This window comes from Suncus etruscus, chromosome 5, assembly GCF_024139225.1.
Source record: "Suncus etruscus isolate mSunEtr1 chromosome 5, mSunEtr1.pri.cur, whole genome shotgun sequence".
NCBI lineage: Eukaryota > Metazoa > Chordata > Mammalia > Eulipotyphla > Soricidae > Suncus > Suncus etruscus.
In genome coordinates, this window is record NC_064852.1 from 20618920 (window position 1) to 20642928 (window position 24009).

General features: G+C 57.9%; 4 protein-coding genes across 4 annotated transcripts in view; 2 read left to right on the forward strand and 2 right to left on the reverse strand.

Annotated features, from left to right (window-relative positions):
* LOC126009287 (surfeit locus protein 1) overlaps positions 1–24009 on the forward strand; it is a 161258-nt gene that overhangs the window by 106333 nt on the left and 30916 nt on the right. The window lies entirely within an intron of this gene.
* Positions 1–24009, forward strand: part of FAM163B (family with sequence similarity 163 member B) — a 174463-nt gene that overhangs the window by 76957 nt on the left and 73497 nt on the right. The gene's annotated exons all lie outside the window — the stretch shown is intronic.
* Positions 284–3478, reverse strand: CACFD1 (calcium channel flower domain containing 1). Its single transcript, XM_049773770.1, has 5 exons — positions 3364–3478; positions 2085–2157; positions 1595–1720; positions 860–967; positions 284–653 (listed from the first exon to the last, which is right to left on the reverse strand). Exons 1-5 carry the CDS (start codon positions 3476–3478, stop codon positions 563–565), a joined length of 513 nt encoding a protein of 170 aa, XP_049629727.1. The 3' UTR covers positions 284–562.
* Positions 4375–21012, reverse strand: ADAMTS13 (ADAM metallopeptidase with thrombospondin type 1 motif 13). Its single transcript, XM_049773771.1, has 26 exons — positions 20816–21012; positions 20157–20244; positions 19898–20018; positions 19631–19777; positions 17904–18041; positions 17032–17206; positions 16545–16649; positions 15955–16106; positions 15813–15876; positions 15234–15360; positions 14912–15060; positions 14640–14760; positions 14267–14347; positions 13454–13635; positions 11736–11871; positions 11544–11652; positions 10346–10535; positions 10018–10129; positions 9328–9457; positions 8694–8876; positions 7253–7457; positions 6595–6868; positions 6259–6405; positions 6002–6181; positions 4896–5080; positions 4375–4596 (listed from the first exon to the last, which is right to left on the reverse strand). Exons 1-26 carry the CDS (start codon positions 20993–20995, stop codon positions 4432–4434), a joined length of 3846 nt encoding a protein of 1281 aa, XP_049629728.1. The 5' UTR covers positions 20996–21012; the 3' UTR covers positions 4375–4431.

Consider the following 24009-nt stretch of genomic DNA (forward strand, 5'->3'; position numbering starts at 1 on the left):
TGCGCTGGGAGGTAGAGACAGTCACAGCACACACACACACCACACGCACATATGTACACACACAAACACGCAGGCCGCGTCCTCAGCCCTTGAAAGCCAGCTCTGGCCTGAGGACAGGATCCAGAGGGGCACTGAAGGCACGTGTCCTGCAGCCCGCCCGGCCCAGGCTCTGCCTCGTGGGGCTCAGCGGAGGGGCAGGGGAATTGCTGACCAGAGGGGAGGAATGGGATCAGCTCCGGCCCAAGGAGGCAAGTGGGACAGCACCAGGGCTGGAGGTGAACACAGGAGCAGCCAGAGAGCACTATGGAGTGAGTGGGTCCAACTCAGAGACCTGGACCCAGCCAAGGGCTCCCAACCCAAGTCAGCCCTAATCTGGAGTTCAGCCCAGGATCCAGCTGAGTCCGGCCAAGAAGTCCTGAGTGGGCACTTCCAGGCTGCTGGGGTGAGGGGATCATACACAGCACCTCAAGCAGCCAGGTCCTGGGAGTGCAGGGGAGGAGCACTCTTCCTCCAGGAAGCCCACAGGGCTATGAAGCTGGTGTTGAGCAGGCAGGTTTCAGGCTCACAGCTCCCCCTCCAGGGGCTCTGGAAGCACCTCCTCGGCCTGCTGCTGCTTCTGCTGCTGCAGCCGTGCATAAGACACTGCATCGCCCCTGGGGACAGAGTGCCACAGCATGTCACAGGCAGAGCACACAGGCCAGATCACCCATCACATCACAGCGCATCATTCAGCTCATCAGTCACACAGGGTGTATCACCTATCACATCACATGGGGTGTGTCACTCATCATGTCACATCATTTGGGGCATATTATGCCCCCCTCATGAAGTATCCCACCACCTACAGCCCCTCACTCACTTCTTGCCTAGGGCAGCGAGCCCGTATAGTGCTCCAGTGGCGAAGGCAATGGCATTGCCCAGCAGAGTGGTGAGGGTCAGGCTGATGATGATGGGGACCACAGCCATCCTGGAGGGACAGGGCATGGTTGGGGGTGCACCCACCCCTCCCACGCTAACAGGGGCCTGACCTCAGAGTTCCTAAGACCCAGGGCCTGCCCCAACTGTGCCAGCGTCTCCCAGACAGTGGGGTTACAAACACTGCCTTAGGAGTCACTGAGCAGCAGGGCCTGGGGTCTGTCCAGGAGGAGCTGACAAGGCTGCAGTAGAGGGATCAGGGCACATGTCCCCAAGACTGTGAGAGGTGCCAGGACTGACATCTTCATCCTAGGTGGAAGATACTGCAGCAAGTTCAGTGAGTTTCTGTAACCTTCCACGAGGACCAGTGGGCCAAGCCATGGCAGGGATCTGTGAGCGACTCTGCTCCACTGCCCACCCACGCCACCCATGCACAGCTGATGCTGGGGGTCAGTCCTATGCTTCACACCTGTAAGCCTCCCACCAGCTCACCCCAACTATTGCAAGGCTCACAGGCCCATCACTGTCCTGGGTTCAGACACCAGGAAAAGCTGTGACAGTCCTATCCTGGTGGGAGCCATGAGTCCCAGGGCCTCTGTACGGGTCCTCTTCAGGGCCCAACCCCGAAGGGATGTGGGAAGGGCAACCTGGGTGCTGGCAGGGCACTGGCCGGGCTCACCCGCAGTAGAACACGGCCTTCTGCCAGGCGTGCCGCCGATCCAGCCACTCGGCCACTGTGTTGGCGAACTCGATGAAGGGGCAGCAGAAGGGCGCCTCACACACCAGCAGGACACAGGCGTTCATGCTGAAGCAGGGGACAGTCAGCACTGTGACCCACAACAGGACCGACCTTACATCCCGCTCTGTCAGGACCAGATAGGTCCATCTCCCCCCTCCCTCCTTCTGCCTAGGCAGTAGGGGCCTGTGAGTGCATGCATACATGGCAATCCCTCTTCAGAGCCCTGTGAGGTGGCTGTCTCACCTCTGGTGACCCTGCAGCCACGGGGGGTGACAGCAGTCTTGCCCCCCCTTAACATGATTGCAGATGCAAGGGTCATCCCAAAGTCCTGACCTCTGAGGCTGGAAACTCCCCTTTTCTCCCCAGGTGGGTGGCACTAGGAAGAACCAGCCCCCTGGCTGGGAACCTCCCCCCCCCCACCCCAACTCACATCATCCACACACCAGCAGCGATGTTCAGAGGGTGGATCGTGATGCAGTTGAAGAGGCCAGAGATGGCACAGGCTGCAGAGTGACAAGTGGGGGGCTGGCCAATGCCTTGGAGCCCCTCTCTGCTGTTTCACCACAGCTCAGAGGGGGGTCCTGAACTGCTGGAGTAACAGTAAAACTATTTGGGGACCCAGCCCCCCAGGCCTCCAACCAGATGTCAGGATGCAGAGATGCTCAGGTAGGAAGGACCGTCAGAGATCTGGCCAGAACACGGGTAGAACAGGACTGCATCCCTGGGACAAGCCAGAGGCACAGGCAAGTCCCCTGAACCCACGCCCAAATAAAGCAATAGAAGCCAGCAGGAAGGGGCGTGTTCCCCAGGCCTTCCCAGCTGGGCATTGGAGAACCAACCAGTTGTGGGTCATCAAACTTGCAAGACTCAATGTCAGATCCCGGGCCCCAACCTGGGCTCCAGGTAACCCAACCCAACCTCTTGGAGCTACAATGGAAAAGGGGGTGGGAACAAGCAGTCCAGGCCTCTTGCACGCTGACCCCACAATGACCCTCCCAACAGCATTGCTCTAGTGGGCTGACTATGGAGCCCAGACTCCCTGCGGCAGGGCCCTCTGTCCCCTTCTACTCTGCCCCCTGGAACACCTTCCACTCCGGGACCCGCTGACATTCATGAAAATGCACTCCGAGCTTCCCAGGAGCCCCAACACTGAGAACTTTCTGGGGCAGCCATGCACCCACTGATGAACATGCTTTCTCCAGGCCTCAGAGGTGGAGCAAGGAGGGGTGAGGCTCAGAGGACAGTGGAAGGCTGCTTTCTTGTCCACACCCCAGCCATTCAGCACCCCATATCCTGACCTGCCTGGAAACAATAAAAAGCCTGTGCCCTGTCATCACATGCCAGGCTGGCCAGAAGGAGACATCAGGATCTGGAGTGGTGGGGAGCTCTATCCAGCTCACACCTTTGCATCAGAGTGTCTTCCAAGAACAGTGGGGTCCTGAAAGGTGCCCGGGCAGAGGGTGCCTGCCCCTTGGTGCCAGCAGGTAGGTACCCTTGCAGTGCACTGAAGCGAGGGCACCCAGCTCAGACCCCATCTGCCATGCTGGAGCCAGTGCCAGGGATGAGACGGATAGCGGGAGGGGGCGCGCGCTGAGAGCAGTGACGTCACTCGCAGCGCCGCGGCGGCCGTCGCCATGGTAACCGCAGGCCCCGCCCTCGCCCTGACCCCCAGCCCCCCAGTCCATGCGGGGGGCCCCCGGGGTACTCACACACGGCCCCCAGCACCCCCGACAGGCGGCACAGCCAGCGGTACCACCACGTCATGCCCTCCTCCTGCGCGGACGGCGCCGAGTTAGCGGCCGCGGCCGCGCCCCCCGAGCTCATGGTGCCGCCGTCGCTCCGGGATGCGCCGTGTCACAAAGGCCCGAGCCGGCCCGGCCCGCCGCGCTGCCTTATGGGACGGGACAATTAGAATAGGGGCGGGGCTGTGTTCATATTAGCATAAAGGGCGGAGTCGGTAAAGAGTCTGAAATCGGCGCTTATTTGCATAGGGGGAGGGACCTCTGGGTAAAGATACTTGGGACTCGCTTTATTAGCTCTCCAGAGGGCGGGGCCACTGGGGTTTCATTAGCATAGAGGCGTGGTCCTGCATCGTCTATGCTAAAAAGCATAGAGGGCGGGGTCTGTAACGAGGAAAATTCCGGAAAGAAAGCAAGCTTATTAACATATGGCCAGACCCGAAGGAGAAATGACCTGTAGCTGCACTCTCGCTCATTAGCATAAGGGGCGTGCCCTAGGCTCGCCGGGCTGCCAGGTGGCCTCAAGCTCCCGGGCGGGCGGGGCTTCGCGGTGTGGGCCCCTGATGCCGGGTTAAATTCGGACTCAGGTAGGAAAGAGAAGGGACGGAGCCGGAGAGATAGCGTGGAAGTAGGGCATTTGCCTTGCATGCAGAAGGTCAGTGGTTCGAATCCCGACATCCCATACAGTCCCCCGAGCCTGCCAGGAGCGATTTCTTGAGCGTAGAGCCAGGGGTAAACCCCTGAGCGCTGCGTGACCCAAAAACCAAACAAAAGAAAAAAAGGGAAGGGACACCTGGGGGCGCTTGCTGTGGCCTCAGATGTGCCCGCTGTGCCCTGGCTTTTAGGCCAAGTCTGGACTGGGTATGTGAAGACAAAGCCAGTGAGATTTACATGCTCTTTATTGCTGTGTAGCTCAGAGGTTAAGTGAAAAATTCCAAGACTCCCCCCCCACCAAACCCTTAGGGCTGCCTCTGAGGAGTCACCTTCCTCGAGGCCAACTGGAGCTGTGTTAGGGAAGGACACCCCAGCGAGGCTGTGCTACTGTGCACGGGGCAGAAGGGTCCAGTACTGGCCCCGTAGGCTGCCTTGGGCTTGCAGGAAGCCAGGGCTGAACTCCATCTCCACCTGGCTGCCCTCTGACTCCCAGTAGAGTGCTCGCTGCCCGCGGAACGTGGTTGTCCTGGACTGGTGCAGGTCCCGGATCTGGGGGTAAAGATCAGGAGGTTTCCATTGCCCGGAAGATACTCCCCTCCTTGCCTTCCTCAGGGACCATTGACTCAGAGGGGAGCTGTGGCCTTAATGAGGACAGAGAGGCAGGGGAGGGCCAAGCCATGTCGCTGCGGTGACTAGTGTCTGTACCAAAGCCTAAGTGAGGTTCCCTGGACATCTACTTGTCTCCATAGGGAGATCAACAGACGAGGTGACCAAGCATAGGCTCTAATCTCTCCCCCATGGGCCTCTAAGCACAGCACCCCGTTCCTGGTACTGCCTGGTGGCCTCACCGAGAGATAGCTGGCATCGGTGCCTGAGGCTCCAGTGCCCACATTAGTGACAAGGGCGCGGATGGCGATCCGAGTGCTGGGCGCAGTGCTAATGAAGACACGGCAGCCCCCCACGCCTGGCCCAGCTGCCGTGGGTGCAGGGCTCATTATCTGTCCCCGGGGTCCCAAGAGCTGTGTGTCACATCCTGCAGGGGAGCAATGGTGGGCAAAGAGTGGACCACACCCCAAGGCCACAATGGAGAATAGTGGGTTACTGGGTCCAGAGGGGCTCAAGGACGGGCTCCAGAGCGTGGACAATGCTGATAGTCACGTACAGACATAACACAACCCGGAGCCTCTCATCCACACTCCTGCTCGGCCAATTATAAGCACATCCATCTGGATTTCAGGGTTAAAACTGGGGTCACTATAGCGTAACGCATCAGTGTAGGTCACAACAAAGAGGGACTCACAGGCTGAAGCCCAGGAGTCCCTTTCCTGACTATATGGAGCTTTAGTCACTGAGTATCAGCATTCCTCACACCAATACTAATATAAAGTATAGCCCACAGGACAGTTTGCAGGACTCCAGGAGAGCCCTTGAGGCTGCCCCACACCAAGGCCAGTGTTAGCAACAGGCCTGACTGACCCTGATTCAGGCTGGACCACAGCCAGGACACACGGCCTAACAGAGGGAATCTCACACATACACACACCCTGAGAGTCAGGCACACATCCTGATTGAATCTCACACATATCCTGCCTGAGGGAGTCACAATCACACACATACCCTGCCTAACCTAAGGGGCACCCCCTGTCCAGTGTGGGGACCCTGACTCCAGCATCCATTGAAACTGACCCCAGTGAAGAAGCATCTGCCTCCCTGTCTTGTCAGCACCAACAGGTGGGACACATATATGACACTGAGTCCAGGTCCCTCTATCCTGGGGCAAACAGCCTTCAGTCAGCCTGAGGGAAGGCTTTGTGGCGCAAACGCGTATGTAGTAGAAAATCATGAGCCTGAGCATGGAGACATCACTAGGCAGGAGTAGACCCCCACAGGGACCTTCAAGTCACTCCAAGACCAGATCCCAGGATAGAAGGGGCTTCACTGTACCCAGGCTTACCTCTGTGGAAGGCCCCTGAGGTGGGGCGGCTCCTATAGTGCAACAGCACACCACCTCCTCCAGGCTGCCCTCGGCGCTGCCGCACCACTAGCGTGTTGCTACCGGAGCTGAAGGCAGTGCCCACCAGCCTCCTGCATACCTTCCTCCATGTGAGCCGGCCCCACAGCAGCAGTGCATCCCCTGCAGCAAGAGAAGTGACTGGGGGCCAGCTGGAGCCAGGCATCAGTAGAGCACCATTTCCCCAGGCCAGAACACACCTGCACTACAGTTGAGGGAGCTCTCAAGCACATGCAGGGTCACCTCATGACCCAGGGGCCGCCCGATGGACACAGCACAGTCGGCCGGGCCTGGACCACGCAGGTCCAGACGGCCCGAGGGCTCCAGGACCTGCTGGCCGCAGAGCCCTGGAAGAGAGCAGGGCTCAGTCAGTGGCAGAGGACAGGGAGTTGCTGAAAGGGATAAGGGCAGGGGTGCTGGGACCATATCGCCCCTTGATGGTCACAAAGGTGCTGGGCCACCCCCTGTTCCCAGGGATTGTGGACCCCAGACCCCTTCCCCAACCCCATCAGGACATGACAGAAAAGGAACCGAACCAGAGTCCCCCAGGCTGTGCTGAGGCTGAGGGGCTAGTGGTTGGGACCCCCAGACAGAGGCCTCTGTTGGAGGCACTGAGCTGGGGCCTGGAGCAGTGACTTCCTTGGCGGGTACTGGGCTGCCAGACTGCTGCCCTGGGCAGGGTCCAGCCCAGCAACCCCTCACAGTGGCTGGCTTGGGCAGGTGATGGCAGAAGGCCAAGGGCACAGCCGTCTGGGATCTGAGGCAGATGTCCCGCCGCTGCTGAGTGCCTACTCCACAAGACACAGAGCACTGCAGAGAGAGCAGAGGTCTGGGGCTGTCCCAAGAGGAAGGATCAATGTGGCTAAGGGGCACAGCAGCTCCTCCCTGTGAGGTCAGTAGATGAGAAGAGGTCTCCCTCAAGGGACCCTTCAGCTTCCCTGACCCCTAGAAGAGGGCCATGCTGAGATGCCTCCTGCCCCCCACCCCGTGAGTGTGCACCCCACCTGCTGGATGCAGAAACCTTCCAGGACTAGAAGACTTCCTCTCCAGGGTGACTGGACCTCAGGATGCAAGCCCAACTGCCTGCATATGTCTAGGCCTTGCTTTGTGTCTGGGGGCCTCTCCAGGCCCTCATCAACAGACCTCCCAAGCTCTGCTTTTATTAAAAAGCATTAAAGACCCAGCCACGCTAACCTGTGTCCAGCTGCTGAGCTGCCGCCGGTAGGCGCAGTCCGCAATCATGCAGGGGATGCTGGCCTGAGGCTGTACCAGACCCGCACAAGCTTCCCAGTCCAGGGCCACATCCTGGCCTCCATCCCACTGTACACAGGTCACAGAGCGCTGGATACTGCCCAGGCCACAGCTGGTGGAGCAAGGGCCTAGGGACATAACCTTCCACCTGCAGGAAAAGCATGGAGAAAGGTCAACAGCAGGACCAGGACCCACATAGCCATGCTGCTGTGGCACAGAGATTTAGGAGCAACAGGGAGAGATGGGGGGCTGCGAATAAACTAAATCCTCTACTGAACTACAGCCCCAACTTAGCACAGAAACCAAATTTAGAGTAACAGGGAAACTCAAGTTACTAAACCCAGGGATAAAGATAGAGCTGATGAAAGCACCACATGTGCCCAGTGAGGACGGGCTAAACTGGGGGCTCAGTTTTTTTTTGTTTTGTTTTGGGGTCACACCCAGCATTGCTCAGGGGTTACTCCTGGCTCTACACACAGAAATTGCTCCTGGCATGCTCAGGGGACTATATGGGATGCCAGGGATAGAATCCAGGTCCATTTTGGGTCATCTGCATGCAAAACAAAAGCCCTACCACTGGGTTCTCACTTCAGCTAGATGTTTATTCTGTTTTATTATCGTTTTGGGGTCACACCCAGCATTGCTCAGGGGTTACTCCTGGCTGTCTGCTCAGAAATAGCTCCTGGCAGGCACGGGGGACCATATGGGACACCGGGATTTGAACCAACCACCTTTGGTCCTGGATCGGCTGTTTGCAAGGCAAACGCCACTATGCTATCTCTCCGGGCCCAGATGTTTATTCTTTTTTTTTTTTTTTTGGTTTTTGGGCCACACCCGGTAACGCTCAGGGGTTACTCCTGGCTATGCGCTCAGAAGTTGCTCCTGGCTTGGGGGACCATATGGGACGCCGGGGGATCTAACTGTGGTCCGTCCAAGGCTAGCGCAGGCAAGGAAGGCACCTTACCTCTTGCGCCACCGCCCGGCCCCGATGTTTATTCTTTTTGTTATGTTTTTTGGGCCACACCTGGCAGCGCTCAGGGGTTATTCCTGGCTTTGCTCTCAGAAATCACTACTGGCAGGCATGGGGAACAATATGAGTGCTGGGTTTCGAACCACTGTTCTTCCTGGATCGGCTGCATGCAAGGCAAACGCCCTACCGCTGTGCCATCTCTCTGGCCCCCGGATGTTAATTCTAGATGTTTCTGGGACAGATGAAGGGCCCCTTGCTCTCGCTCGAATGACAGCTGAGTCCTGCTTTTGCCCCACGCCCCCACATCTCTCACTGGACTCCCTGCCATGCGCCATGGAATAGGGAAGGTCTCTACACACCAGACCCCAGACCTAGGCACTGTACCCCCGATGGCTGGTGGTTCAATTCACTGACCGGGGTGGACAGGGCTGGACACTGCAGGGTTCCTGCAGCGCTGGGCGGGGCAGTGCCTTGCATTGGACATCAGGCAGGATCTGCTCATCCTGGTCCTCCCCGCGGGCCTGGGCACAGTACAGGATCCTCCTTGCCACTCCTCCACCACAGCTCACACTGCATGCTGCACGCTTGTAGCGCCACCTGGGTGAAGGGAGAGTCAGAGAGAAATGAAGGGTCAGAGGTGAACAGATCATCAGTGGTGTCTTCCCCTCCTCCTCTATACAAAAGTCTATTGCTTCTTGGAGGCGTGGCATGGTGAGGACGTCAAAAGAACACATTATGGAGGGCAGACCTGTGTGTCAAGGCTAGCAATGCCCACATTCCCCAGCACTGTGCCCCACGTTCTCTGGCCCAGATATGGACCATCACACAGAACAGCACCAGGCATGAACTTGGAAAGAGGCATCGTGCCCCCTGTGCCCCACACCCTGCCCTCAGGATTCATTCCAGCATGGCGCCCTCTGTAGGAAGGGCTGGCAGGGACACCCCATGCATACAGGTACACAGCAGAGGGGTCAAAGTTGGGCACAGGGCAGGGGAGTACCGGGCTATGCAAGCCACATGCTTCACAGCCTGTCTATGCCTCACTCACCCAACTGGGCATGGGACAGCTTGGCACGCTGTCAGCTGTCTCTCAGGCTTGCTGGCAGGGTCACAGAACCCATCTGGGGCAGGGGTCCCCAGGATGGGGTCATTGCATGTGATGTGGAACTTCGTCAGGCCTGCAGGACAGGAGGGAACACTGGCTGGAGTGGTACATGGTGAGGCCGCGGCTGCCCACTCTGAGTCCAGTGCCCATGGCCCCTGCAGGGCACCTTTTGGTTTTCAAGCACAGCTCTGCCAGGGCCCCAAGGTAGTGCTTGTTGAAAGGTACCAAGAATCTGTGTCTCCCCACGGGAGACACAGCAGGGTGGGTGGCCCTTCTGCTCCTCACATTCCTCAAATCAAACCTCAGGTCTCACTTCAGTCTGTACTAGAGGCACTTTTCTGTCCAGTTCCTTGGCTCTACTCAGGGATGCTCAGGGAAAACAGGGTGGGCCACATTGGACAGGGTTCATGGGAATGCATGGTGATGGGGTTCAAACCTGGGTGCTTCAGGACCCCTGCACCAGAGCGGACATTTCCTCTCACAGGGTGCCCAGCACAAGGATGACTGGGGCCCCTCTCCCAGCCTCACAGTCCTTTGAGCACACTGAAGGGCCAGCCCCAGGCACAGCAGATAGTCTACCATCCCCCCTTGGATACTGCAATGCTGGAGTCAGCTGGGGACTGGTAACCTCACCTTGGCCACAGGAGACGGAGCATGGTCCAGCAAGCGGGACCCACACACCAGCAGTCTGGGCCCCTCGCCCAGCACTGCTCTGTGGTGATGCTGTGACTTCTTGCCCAGGAGCCTGTGGGGGCAGCAGTTGGTGGGGGCTGGGCTCCCCCCCCAGTCCTGGGATGCTCTGTCGAGCACTGCCCCTCCATAGGGCTTCAGGTGAGATCTGTGGCCTCCTGAGCCCCCCAAACCATCTACCACTCCTGGCCCCACTTCCTTGCCTGCACTGGGGGCTCCCCAAACACCCACTTGCCACTGGCCCAGGTGCTCTGCACTGCAGGAAACTCACGTGGCCCTGATGTGCTGGCCAAGCTATCTCGGCACGAGTGAGCAGCTGCAGTGCTGTGGGGCGGGCCTGAGTGGGTCCCTGCGGGCCATCTGTCAGCCACATATGAGTCCTGTTCAACACAGCATCCACACAGCAGGCCAGTAAGCAGGCAGCAGACAATCCATTGAGGGCAAGGATGGCATGGGGACATCTGGCTAACGGGGGGAAGGGGGAGAGAGGGGGGTGGACCAGAGGCTGTGACACTCTGGCTATGCTCAAAAAACATGACCAGGGCCCAGAGATATAGCACAGTGGCATTTGCCTTGCAAGCAGCCGATCCAGAACCAAAGGTGGTTGGTTCGAATCCCGGTGTCCCATATGGTCCCCCGTGCCTGCCAGGAGCTATTTCTGAGCAGACAGCCAGGAGTAACTCCTGAGCAATGCTGGGTGTGGCCCAAAAACCAAAAAAAAAAAAAAAAAAAAAAAAAAAGCACAAAAAACGTGACCAGGAGGGCCAGAGAGATAGCATGGAGGTAGGGTATTTGCCTTGCATGCAGAAGGATGATGGTTCAAATCCCAGCATCCCATATGGTCCCCCAAGCTTGCCAGGAGGGTTTTCTGAGCGTAGAGTCAGGAATAACCCCTGAGTGCTGTAGGATATGACCCCAAAACCATATATATATGGACTCTGACCAGCTTCCCCCTGCCCAGAGAAAAGGAACTCCTCTCCCTGGGGGGCCACAACAGGAACCCCCAAGAGACCACAAAATAGGGGCTTATCCCGCTATCCAGTCATTTGGCAGCTGGAAAATGAAGGACAGAGCCTAGGGCTGTGGGGCCCAGGACGAGCTTTCTGCACAAAGCCACCCTGGGAGCTGAACTGAGGTTGCAAGTGGCCAGGTGAATGAGTGGGAACAGCAGAGAGGTGGGGGAACAGGAGGGCCAGAAAGACGGAGACAGACAGGGACACAAGGGTCAGGCAGGGGCCAGAGGAAGAGTGATAGGACCCCAGGGTTGCTGTGAGATGCCCACCTCCTCAGGTTCTGGCCCTCACACTGAGTTCTACACCCAGACTCACTGTCCCCCAGACAGGGCTGCTCTGTCTGGTAAGTGCCTGAGCAGAAGGGCAGCAGAGAGGCAGCCGGGCATGTGTCTCCAAGTCCCACCTGTGGGATGTGTTGCCCCCAGTCCTGGCCTAACCCCCCCCACCTGCACTTACGATGAGGGGCAGGGCCTGGGGGAACAGGGCTCTGGCCAAGCCTTGGGCTGCCTGCTTCCTCTGCACTGAGTGGCCTGGTCCAGGCAGCTGTAAGTCACCCAACGACGTCCTGCAGAGAAAGGGACCCCGACACTCCCTGCAGGTGTGCCACCAGGCCAGACCCAGCTCAGGTCCCAAGTCCCCAAGCCTCACCTGCTCCACAGCTCACAGAGCAGGGGCCCCGAATGGAGACCCAGCCCCCTGCCCGCTGTTGCTTCCGCTGAAAGTATGTAAAGGTGATGTCTGGCCGGGACAAGGTCCCGTACTCATCACCGTAGCGCCGGTACACCTGCCCAATAGACACACATTCAGGCCTCCACCTGCAACCTGGCATGGTCACTCTTCCAGGAAGTTTTCCCAGACCTTCATCCTAATCAGAGAGCATGGACCACATATTCAGAAGAGGTTTCAGAGTGGGAAAGTCGGAAGTGATAGATGGTTTTAAAGGACTACATGACAGAAAAGGGAACTGGGAGAAGAACCTGACCTGGAAGGAACCACTGGGGGCCAAGATCAGAGGGTCCAGCAGGGTCTAGGGCCCAGCACACACACAGTGAGGGGCAGAAAGGAGCTGGGACTCAGAACGCAAGTTATTAAAGGAAAAGCCTCATGGCCCTGGGGGTGGGGTTCTTGGGCCCAGTGCAGTTCAGAAAGGACCCCCCTCCATGCCAGGACACCCCCTCCATGCCAGGACACCCCTGCTACCACTCTTTTCTACAGGAGGGTCCTTGGGTACAGTAGCTGCTTCAGAGGTGTGGAGGGACCTGGGGGGCCCTATACCTAGGAGTCGGCATCAAGGGGTCCCTGCTGTGTGCTCAGTCCTATGAGACCAGAGTCGAGGCTTCTAAGACAGGAACCCCAAAGGGCTCTCATACCCTCATGGATCCTCCAAGGACCATGCTGGAAATCCCAAGTTCTCATCTTGTCCCACCTGCCCCAGACCATCAACATGTGCCTGATGCTTCGGCCTGGCCCTGTCTGGGAGGGACAGTGACAACTGGCAAGGCAGGTCCAGGCCAGGCATCAATGGCATAGCCTGGAACATATTGAGGTACCCTGTACCCTTCCCAGGGGCATGAGATCTAGGAAATGAGTTTCAGGATCCAGCTGTGCCCACCTAGTGCCAGGCCTCTGCTCTCCTCCTCCATCCCACAGCTAGGATGAGGCCCAGACACCAGCCAGCAGGACTGGCTGCCACAAGCTCCAATCCCTGCCTATCTCTGCTTGCTGCATCCTGCTGCAGCCCCACAGAAGCATCACTCTGTGGAAATGTGAGGGTCAGGAGCCCAGGATAGTACAAGGGATGTGGCTAATTGTGTTGCTAGGACCTTCCTCCATACTCCTGGCCTGGCCCAGGTCCCTGCAGCACCACAAAGAGTCACTCCTGGATATAGCCTGATGTGGAAGGAGGGAAGGGAGGAAAGAAGCGAGGGAGAGGGAGAGGAAGGAATAAGGGAAGGATGGAAGGAGGTATCAGGGAGAGGAGAGTTGAGGAGAAAAAGGGAGGGAGGGGAAAGAGAGGAAAGGGGAGAGGAGGGCAGAGGAAAGGGGAGGAGAGAGATGAGGATGGGGTGGGGATGGTAGGGGAGGGGAAAGGAAAAAAGAGGGGGAGAGAAGAGGAGCACAGAGGGGAGAGGAGAGGGGTAGGAAAGAGGAGAGGAGGATGCGCAGAGAGGAAACATGAGCTCATGCTCGAGGTTGCAGGACCACTTCCCCCCCTCCACCCGCTTCCTGAGCCAGCCTCCCCCTCCCGGACCCTCCCTGGTGGACTCCCAGCCTGGACACTGGCCCTCCCAGCCCCATGGAGCTGACCCAGCCACCCCCTCCTGTGCAAGCCACATTCCTGGGACTTGAATGCTGGGCACAGTCACCTGGACCTCCAGAGGCTCACGGGCGGGCCCCGGGATGTGGATTTCCTCACGGTGCGGCAGCAGCCCAGTGGTCAGGCTCACACTATACTCCAGGTGGCCATCCTCCAGCAGAGAGGGGTACGCAGTGCTGCCCGAGGGGCTAGAGTTCCCGGCCACCACATAGTGTCCACCAACCCTCACAGCTGCAGAGTAGTTCATCTCCTTCAGATAGGCTAGCCCATGACCACTACCACCCCATCATCTTCACAGCCTGCCTCCATGGCCCCCAGACCCTCCCAGCCATGGTGTCCCTCTGGGAAGCAAGGCCAAGGGAGGCGCCAGGCATATAGCTGGCCTGGCCCTGTCGAGCTCAGTTCTGCATGAGAGTCTAATCAAACTGGATACACCCCAGTAAACCATAAAACCAGGCCTATGGGCCCGGAGAGATAGCACAGCGGCGTTTGCCTTGCAAGCAGCCAATCTAGGACCAAAGGTGGTTGGTTCGAATCCTGGTGTCCCATATGGTCCCCCATGCCTGCCAGGAGCTATTTCTGAGCAGACAGCCAGGAGTAACCCCTGAGCACCGCCGGGTGTGGCCAAAAAAAAAAAAACAGGCCTATGGGGGGACCTGGGGCAACTCGGGGTCAGAGTTGGCCATGTGGGACTCCAAAGGAACACCTAGCCAGTGCCAGTACAATAGGGAGGGTGGTTCTGTGATGTAGACATAGGGTGCAGGCTGATTCTTTGTGTCCCAGCTCCAATGGGGGCCATTGGACAGCAGAAATGAGGCATCCCATGGGCGCTGCCCTCACCCCAAGACCAGGCCCAACTCACCCAGGTGTGTGAAGAGAGGCCTATGGTTGACGATGTGGATGCCGGTGAGATCCGGAGTGACTGTGAGGAATGTGACGTACTCTGGGAGTGGAGACGGGGATCACACACAGGCCCAGGGGCAGAAGCATCCCCAAACCAAGGCTCAGAAATGGGTAACCTGGGGATTCCAAGTTTCAGGCACAGAGAATCTGGGGGCCCAAGGCTCAGGCACAGAGTCTGCTACGAGGGACCGACCTCAACGTCCCTTTAGGGGTCTGCAGGGAGGCCCTTTGACCGGATGTTCAGTAGAGGGGCAGGGCCCACCCTAGGTTGACACACGGGAGGGGAGGTGGGTGAGGACGTGGGACCCTGCCTGCCCCAGGAAGGTGCTCACCTCCTGCTCTGCCAGCCGCAAATGAGCCATTCCGGGGGCTACAAGTGCTGTTGTCCCCACCGCACACCTGGCAGGCATCTAGGGCCTTCGGGGAGTCCATCCTGCCATCACAGCCAAACGCCTGTGGAGGCAGCACTCAGCCCTGCCAGCCAGGGGCAGCACAGGAAGTCACAGCCCTGTCCACCTGGGATAGCACCTACTGGGTAACCACTCACTGCCCACTCCTGCCCACCCTGGCCTCGCCCACCCATCCACTCCCTACTCACACTCACCCTGCATCTACCCTCCACACACAGACTCAGGGGCATCTTCTCCCTGGGGCCACTAGGCAAACACCGGGTCCCATCCAGGAAGTTGTGCCCTCGCCTCATGATGAAGCTCTGGCCGATGGCCCAGCACAGGTGCTGGCACAAAGTGTCCCCTGCGAAGGCAAGGGACAAGAACCCCAACACGGTGACAGACACCCTATTGAGAAGCTGGCAGGGCATGACCCCAGGCTGCCTCACCCTGGGAGGCTGCAGGCAGCAGTAGGGTGAGGGACTCCCCTTGGGCTCTGTCCCCCTTCAGACTTAGCACCACCCATGGCAGCCCCACCTCGACTGTGCTGCACGGCTGCCCCCCAGCGGTAGAGCACGGTGCTGTCCCCGGAGAGGTGTACAGGCTGTGGGTCAGTCACTGCGCACTGCTGAGCCATGAAGTCTAGCTGAGTCTCTTCACAGGCCTACAGGGTAGAGGCCGGGGCAGGGATTGTCTAGGCCTCACGGCTTCTCTAGGCTGACTGAGCCTCCTGAGCTGATTGGAGAGTCCAGGAGGACCCGAAGTGGGTCTGAGCGTCAGAGCCCAGGACTGGCAGCACCGGGGCCCCATGAAGCTTGGACATGCGCCCCTGCAGGTGCAGGCCCGGGAGGGCAGGCGGGTGCCATTGTCAGAGTCAGTGAGATAAGGAGCAGAGAGGAAGGCAGCTGTGGAAACCCCCGTGGCCAGCTGGATGGGGGGTTCCCTGTGTCCTCTGGAGAAGGTGAAGAGGTGAGGCCATAGGCAGGCTCTCCCCTGGGAAGGTGGCCCATTGCCACTCCCCACGCTGGCCAGGATCCATCCCAGTGGATCACTGGGGACATGCCAGGGCCACTCCAGGGTGGGTAGTGTGAGGAACCCCACAGAAAGAGGTCCTACCTGGGTGTTGCACATCTCAGCCTGCAGATGCTCCCCTTCACACGCACGCCCCCCAAAGGCCGGCCTGCACGTGCAAGAGACACAGGATAAGGGGGACCAGGCCCAACAGGGGCCTGTGAGTGGCGGCCCACCCCCTCAGTACCTGGGATCATTGCACCGTCGCCTCCGGGTGACTACGCCTCCACCACAGGAGCGGGAGCAGGGCCCAGGGGCCCCCCAGCTGGACCAGTGCCCGTTCACTGCCTCCACATGGAACAGCTCCGCCAGGGGCAGGCAGCGACCTCTGAAGCACCACTAAAGGGGGGACATGGCTCCCGGGTCACAGCCCTGCACCCTGACACCCACAGCCCCACACAGGACAGCCACAGGACACCTACTAAAGGGGCCAGGGTGGGTCCTGGGCAGGAATGAGTCCCCGGGGCAGGGTAATTCCTTGGTAGGGATGGGTCCCACAGGCAGGGGTGAGTCCTGAGGGCAGGGATGAGTCCTGGCAGGGGTGAGTCCCAGGTTATGGGTTAGTCCTGAACAGGAATGAGTCCTAAGGATAGGGATAGGTCCTGAGAAGGGGTGAGTCCTGTGGGCAGGGGTGAGTCCTGGGGGTAGGGGTAAATCTTAGGGGCAGAGGTGGATTCTGAGTAGGGGTGAATTTGAAGCAGAGTCTGATTCAAGGGTGCTATCAGGTAACTTGGTGTCATCGCCCAGGCAGTTGTCCCATGTCTTACCCTCTCTCACCTGCTCCTCCCCACACTCGGTCCCATCCAGCAGGGGAATGAGAAGACGGCTGCAGCTGGCAGAGGCCCGTGGGTCTGTGTGGCAGGACAGAGCCTGGCATGGGTCCTGTGGAAGGAGATGGACCATCTGAAGGGACAAGGATGGTGGCTAAGACCAGAAGGGTTAAAAGGAGGCCCAGACCCATCAGCAGGGAGTCCAGCCACACCCAGGGGTGGTGTCCTCTAGCACCAGGCCCAGGGAACTCCCGGGCACAGTCCATTCCCTGCAGAACCCACATGAGGGTGTAGGACTGCAGAATTGCCCCCCAGAGTCTCCATCTGTAGATGCAACAGATACTGGCCCCTCCAAACACAAACAGGGCATGGAGAAGACTCCACCATGAGGAACTCGGGGAGATGTCCAGGAGCATATCTGGTGGGGTCACAGAGCACAGCACACAGGGCACAGGGCACAGGGAGGCCACGGGTGACTGTGGGACCCAACTCACTTGCTGCTCCTTAACGAAGGTACAGGCCACAGCAGCAGGCCCAAAGGCCACACGGCACTGCTCATCCACGTCATAGTAGAGACCGGGGTGCATCTGGGAAGGGGGTCCCACAGGCCCAGGCAGGGGCCCAGGCAAGGGCCCTGGTGGGTCCCCCACACATGAAAGCCGTCCTGCACTGAGAGGAGGCAGTCAGATCCTGGGGACTTATCAGGGGCCACCCTGAGGTGAGCTCAGGGAGTGCCACCTGGTGTCCTGGGCAAGGAAAAGGGTATCCCAGCAGACGGTTGGGCAAATGGAGCTGGGCTCTGAGTGGAGGGTTGAGGTCAAGTGTCTGGGTACAGGGGAGAAATGAGGTGTGGGATTGACAGAGATGAGGTAGGATTGCCAGAGGGAGAGATTGAGGGAGCTGGTGGGATGGGGAAGATGGGTGAGCCTGGTGAAGGGGTAGGTTGGGGCAGTGAGGTGGACCAGGCTGGATGGAGGGGGTAGGTCTGGATGGAGGGGCAGGGGCTGGCTAGTTGGGGTAGAGCTGAAGAGTGCTCCGTATTTGGAGCACCATCTATCTGTAAAGTCTGGATGTGATTAGGGGTGGGATGATGGGCAGGGGCCACTAGGATGGGCAGGGCGGTAACATAAGGGTGGGTTGGGTCAACTGGAGTATGGGGCTACCTGGAGGCAGGGCTGCTGGGGGATTAGGTGGGGCAATGAGTGTGGTAACATGGAGGACAGAGTTTCTGGTGTTTGGGGGGGCAGTAGGCGGGATCACTTGGAGGGCTGCTTTAGGATTGAGTGTGGCAGTGGGAGTAGTTAGATGGGGTCGGGGCGGAAAGGAGGGGTGGGGTCTCTGGGACTAGGGGTCAGGCTGGAGCTACCTGAGGAGGCTCTGCAGCTGCTCCCGGCTGCAGGATGACCACAGGATGCCACCCAGGGTGGGCAGTTTGCCACCAGACGCCATCACATGGCTCTGAGGGTCGCATCCAGATGCCTCATCATCGTGGTTCAAGCCAAAGCTGTGGAAGGAGGCCCTTGGGCTCATGCACAGCCTCACTGCTGCCCTGCTTCAGTTTCCCTCTGAGACCAATGGGGACCTGGGGCTCCATTCCAAAGGATCCTGAGTGGATGTCGAGTGTTTGGGGAACAGAAGCAACTCCCTGCTCTGGAGGGTGGCAGTAAGCACTAAGTCTGAGAGAACATGGGGGTGGGGGTTGACCATTGTTGCCAATGTCTTTTTTTTTTTTTTTTTTTTTTTGGTTTTTGGGCTACATCCAGTGATGCTCAGGGGTTACTCCTTGCTATGTGCTTAGAAATTGGTCCTGGCTTGGGGGACCACCTGGGATACCAGGAATCAAACCAAGGTCCGTCCTGGGGCAGTCCCATGTAAGGCAAGTGCCCTACCGCTGCACTACCTTTCCGGCCCCACCAATGCCTTTTTTGTTGGAGGAATTGTGATGGGAAGTCAGGGGATCAGGAGCAGTATTCAAGGCAGAACTGAGAGTGGAGCAGGGGACTGGCCTGTTAGGAGATGCTGTATGCTCAGGGGGCTGAACCTCTGCAGTGAGACATTCTATGGCAGTAACTTGGCTTTGGCTTTCTGGGTGTCTATACTACTTGACCCATACATGGAGTAATGATGACCTAGACTAAGAAAGAGAGTCATGGGCCTGGAGAGATAGCACAGCGGTGTTTGCCTTGCAAGCAGCCGATCCAGGACCAAAGGTGGTTGGTTCGAATCCCGGTGTCCCATATGGTCCCCTGTGCCTGCCAGGAGCTATTTCTGAGCAGACAGCCAGGAGTAACCCCTGAGCACTGCCATGTGTGGCCCAAAAAAAAAAAAAAAAAAAAAAAGAGAGAGAGAAAGAGAGCGTCATGAACTAGTGAGTGTTTGCAGACAAGGAAAGACCTCCACCAGCTCAGAATTCTGAGTTTGGAGACACTCTAACATCGGGCAGTAGGGAGATGAAGTTAAACAGTCTGTTCCCCCAAAAGAGTGAGGTGGCCCGGTAGAGATGTTGGGACACATGGGTTTCACAGAAAAGGTAGAAGCAAGCTAATGGCTGCATCACCCTAACTTTGCACCTAACGGATGTGGTGGTCAGGAGAAAGAATGGTAGTAGTGTGTGGAGACAGGATCTCTGTGAGCACATGGACAGTCCGAATGGCCCATTTTCCTTTCCCTAAATTTTCTACAGAACTTGTTCTGTTTTTTGGTTTTTTTGGGGGGGTCACACCTGGCAGCACTCAGGGGTTACTCCTGGCTCTATGTTCAGAAATCGCCCCTGGCAGGCACAGGGAACCATATGGGATGCCGGGATTCAAACCACCGTCCTTCTGCATGAAAAGCAAATGCCTTACCTCCATGCTATCTCTCCGGCCCCCGCAGAACTTGTTCTTCTAATAGCTGTGTTTTACTTCCTTTCAACATTTTTGTTTTTGGGCCACACCAATGCTCAGGACTTACTCCTGGCTCTGTGCTCAGGGGTCCTCCGTGGTTCTAGGCTGCAGCCCTATCTCATGTATCTCTTCAGCCACTTTCAGAACTGGGGGACCAGCCAGTGTCAACCTTTCCAGCCCCACTACCACCCCTCCAGGGACCACATACCTGTGCCCAATCTCATGGGCAATGGTGACCCCCAGGTCAAAGCCTGTATCTTCGGTAATGAGGCAGCTCCAGGTGTGTGAACAGACACCCCCCAGCTGGGTGACACCCCGAACTTTTTGGTTACCATCAGTCAACTGCAGGTCAAATCTGGGTCAAAGAGAACCATGCTCATCCGAGGAGATTCACCTACCACCAGCCCCCCTGCAGAGTGGGAAGGTAGTAGGACACCCTGGGCAGCTGGCCCTTTAGGTCCTAGGGCACTTCTACCTGGTGATGTAGAGGAGCAGGTCAGCATGATCAGGGTCCTTGTCATCCTGGGGGCTGACAGCCCTGCCCCACTCGCAGACACTCCGCAGGGACGCAGTGATGTTGGCTGTAATGGGGGGTGCTGCCTAGGGAAGGGGGCAGGTTCAGCAATTAAAGGACCACCCTAGATATTGGTGGGATGTGAAAATCCAGGTGCCACTCATACTGTTCCATGGAGGGACAGAAATGGGGGTCCATCACACTGCAACCAGTGAGACACCCACCTGGGGATCCTTCAGGATGACCATCCTCACTAGGTGCACGTGCAACTGTGCCCCCAGGGAGCGGTCCCGCAGCAGCTCTGATGCCTGGCAAAGCAAGGGAGAGGCAATAGGTACTTGGGCTGGCCTCGGAGGGGCCATCCATCAACATAAGGATCGAGGGGTGCTCCTTCACCACAGGGGGGCAGAGAGCTGCTCCATCACAGGCAGATGGAGGAATGCTCCATCACATCACAACTCACCTCACCTCACCTCATCGTGCCTAGCCTGGAACTAACTGCAGGACCTGGGGCTCCCTAGTAGCAAGTCACAGGTTTGTTACTCACTGTGCAGGTGCTGGGCTGAACCAACCAGAACCAAACAGGACCTCCATCTACTATATACAGGGCCCATACCCATTACCATCACTACATCCTCCCAAGCACCCCTGGTGCAGCCCTGAGACCCCCAAGCAATCTGGCCAGCCAATGATCCCAAACTCAGGACCCGAGCACTACCAGAATATTGGGCCCCAGCACTGACCCTCCCACCCAGCTGGTCAAGAAGCATCAAGGGTGGCCCCTAGGTCCCCTGAGCACTGCTTGAGAGGTCCCCCCCAAAAAGAACAGAAAGACCCCCACAGACCACCCAGCTCACTGCCGCTTCCCTCCGGACTCACTATGTTGAGGTTGGTGAGAACGTAGCGCTCCGTGTCATGCTGATGAACCTGGTAGACATCGGGGGCCACAGCCACCAAGAGCTCCAGGTACAGGACGCTCCCCGTGGCCCAGCCGGAGAGAGGAGGATGGCCTGATTGGGGAGGCGGCGGGGCTGAGAGTGAAGGTTCTAGAAAGTACATGAACCAAGGCTTGGCCTCCTATCAGTGGCCCTGGGGGCAAGTCTCTGTCACCCTATATTCCTGGGTTAGGTGGGGGGCTCTGCTGAGTCCTCCCAGCAGGGCAGCCTGAAACACTTTCCTATGTGAAAGCTGTTTGTGAACAGGAAGGGTCTTGTACAGCCAGACTACTCCCTAAGCTTCCTACTCCCCCAAAGTGGTCCAGAGCTCTATTATTTTTGTTTGTTTGTTTGTTTGTTTGTTTGTTTTTGGGTCGCACCCAAGTGCTCAGGGGTTACTCTTGGCTCTGCGCTCAGAAATCACTCCTGGGCCGGGCGGTGGCGCTAAAGGCAAGGTGTCTGCCTTGCCAGCGCTAGCCTAGGACGGACCGCGGTTCGATCCCCCGGTGTCCCATATGGTCCCCCAAAGCCAGGAGCGACTTCTGAGCGCATAGCCAGGAGTAACCCCTGAGCGTCACTGGGTGTGGCCCAAAAACCAAAAAAAAAAAAAAAAAAAGAAATCACTCCTGGCAGGCTTGGGGGAACCATATGGGATGCCAGGATTCATACCACCGTCCATCCTGGATCGGCTGCTTACAAGGTAAATGCCCTACCGCTGTGCTTGCTCTCTGGCCCAAGAGCTATATCTTGAAGTATCCTCAGCATGCCTGAATCTCTGGCCCTCAAATAGGACCACAGAGCTGTGCCCCTAGCCCCTCCCTACCCAATCCCCCTCAGGCTCTGGTCCCCACCAGGCTCTGGATCTGAGTGACCCACTCAGGAGGGGCCTGGCGGGGGCCAGTTCTCAAGGCAGGAATAAATATTCACATCCGGCACAGAGTGCAGGGCTCAGCAGCAGATAAGGGGCTATTGCTCGAGATCCTCAGCAGACACCAGGGTCAACCCCAGGCGCCTGGAACCTTCCAATTCCCTTCAACTCTCAGAGCTGGCAAGAATTGCAGTTTCAGGAACAGAACTCGGTTCTTCCTCCAGCAAGGCTGCCCAGGCTCCATGGGAACCCCACACACAACCTGTTAATACCCTCTGCTCCCCTCCTGGGTCAGTACCTTTCCAGGGAGTTTCCGAGACAGAGGAAGGAGATACTTCCGCAGGCTTCCAGGCCTGCAGAAATTGGGGTTACAGAGAACACAGAGGGGAAGGGGTAGGAAGGAAAGATGAGGCAGGGAAGGAGGAGGTAGGCTGTGGGCTAAGGAGGATCATGCGAGGGACCCTACCACCTGGCCTTTTCCAGCACAAAGCTCTGCTTTTCTCCCCTGGGACCCCAACACTCCCGATGTTCTCTCCAGGGACTGGCCTGTACCCCTAAAAAGCTCCCAACTCCTCAGGACCAGTTCTGTAGATTCACCCACCTGAGGAGCTTCAGGGAGACCCCTGCAGCCCAGGAGGAAGAAGGTGGAAGCCAGAATTCCTGGCAGGTCCAGTCTGTAGAGCTGCTGCCGCCTCATTCTCAGAAAGTGGGAATCAGGGAGCAGGAAATGCCGGGGTGCTCTAGGGTGCAGAGGGAGGACTGGGCAGGGGGTGGGGCTTCCTCGGGTGGCCCCAGACTCCTCCCTTGGATCTGGGGGGAGCCAGATCTGGGTGGTGGGACAGGGAAGCAGCAGGAGACCTTCCTCCTCTGCACTGCTCCCAGCTCCACCAGTTTAGACATCACACTCCTTGTCCTGACAGTGTTGAATCACATTTCCCACTCTGCCATTATAGACACCAATGTAGAGAATCACACTCCCCACCCTGTCAGTGTAGACATTCCACTCCCCACCCCACTAGTGTAGACCATCACACTCCCCACTGTTGGACAATCACAACCCACCCAGCTAGTGTAGATGATTACACACTCTATTCTGCCTTCAGAGGCATCACATAGCTCCTCCCTGTCAGTGTAGACTCTCTGAGGCCAGAGCAATAATACAGTGGGTAGGACATCAACACAGATTGATTCCCATCATCCCATAGGGTCCTCCGAGATCCAGTGTAAACTCCATCATACACACCCGCTCTCTCCTCAGCCAGTATAGACTCCATTACATCCATTACAGCCCCCCACCAGACCAGTGTAGATGCCCAGTCACACGCCTCTCTACAACCAGTGTACATCGTCACATTTTGGGGGTGTCTCTGCTAGTGTAGACAAACAGCCATCAGACTCCCCTTCACAGCTGGTACAGATACACCTTCAATTCCCAACCCAGCCAGTGTAGACACCATACTCTCAACTCCCCACCCAGCTAGGGTAGACACCCTCTTACACTCCTGGCCTCGCCAGTGTAGACTGTCACCAGCCAGGGGGTCCTAGATGACTCCCTTCCCCTCAGTAGCAGGGTGGCCCCTCCACACAGAGAGGGGGTCACACTTTAGGAAGGAAGGTCACTAGTCACAGGCGTTGGCTGTCCCATTCTGTCCCTTGGCAGCATCCCATTCTTGGGGCTGCCCCTAGGCCTAGGGGCTATGTATGTGCAGAGGTGAGTGAGCCCCGGTCCCCCAAGTTACTAAAGACACTGACTCCAGGAGCTGGAGAGATAGCACGGAGGTAAGGTGTTTTCCTTTCATGCAGAAGGACGGTGGTTCAAATCCTGGCATCCCAAATGGTCCCCTGTGCCTGCCAGGGGCGATTTCTGAGCCTAGCCAGGAGTAACCCCTGAGCACTGCCGGGTGTGACCCAAAAACAAAAAAAACAAAAACAAAAACAAAAACAAAAAAGACACTGACTCCATGGGTCGGAGAAATAGATAGCATGGAGGTAGGGTGTTTGCCTTGCATGCAGAAGGATGGTGGTTCAAATCCTGACGTCCCATATGGTTCCCTGAGCCTGCCAGGAGCTATTTCTGAGTTCAGAGCCAGGAGGAACCCCTGCGGGTTTGACCCAAAAACCAAAACCAAAACAAAACAAATACATTGACTCCCCGTCCTGCCCTGGGGTTGGGGGAAGAAGCACAAAGCCATGCCAGCCGGCCCAAAATTGCGGCGGAACCTGAGACGGGAGAGGGCTCCAGTTTCCGACCGGCCGGAACAGCGGGCGGA

Excerpts from the sequence above, each read along its gene's own strand:
- CACFD1 (XM_049773770.1), bottom strand. The coding sequence starts at position 3,478 with ATGAGCTCGGGGGGCGCGGCCGCGGCCGCTAACTCGGCGCCGTCCGCG. Across the intron at positions 2,158-3,363 it reads GGGGGTGCTGGGGGCCGTGT|CCTGTGCCATCTCTGGCCTC; the intron begins GTGAGTACCCCG and ends GTCACTCTGCAG. Across the intron at positions 654-859 it reads CTCGCTGCCCTAGGCAAGAA|GGGCGATGCAGTGTCTTATG; the intron begins GTGAGTGAGGGG and ends CTCTGTCCCCAG.
- ADAMTS13 (XM_049773771.1), bottom strand. The coding sequence starts at position 20,995 with ATGTACTTTCTAGAACCTTCACTCTCAGCCCCGCCGCCTCCCCAATCA. Across the intron at positions 18,042-19,630 it reads GCCCATGAGATTGGGCACAG|CTTTGGCTTGAACCACGATG; the intron begins GTATGTGGTCCC and ends CTCCTTCCACAG. Across the intron at positions 10,130-10,345 it reads GGCCAGCACATCAGGGCCAC|GCTCCTGGGCAAGAAGTCAC; the intron begins GTGAGTTTCCTG and ends CTGCCCCCACAG.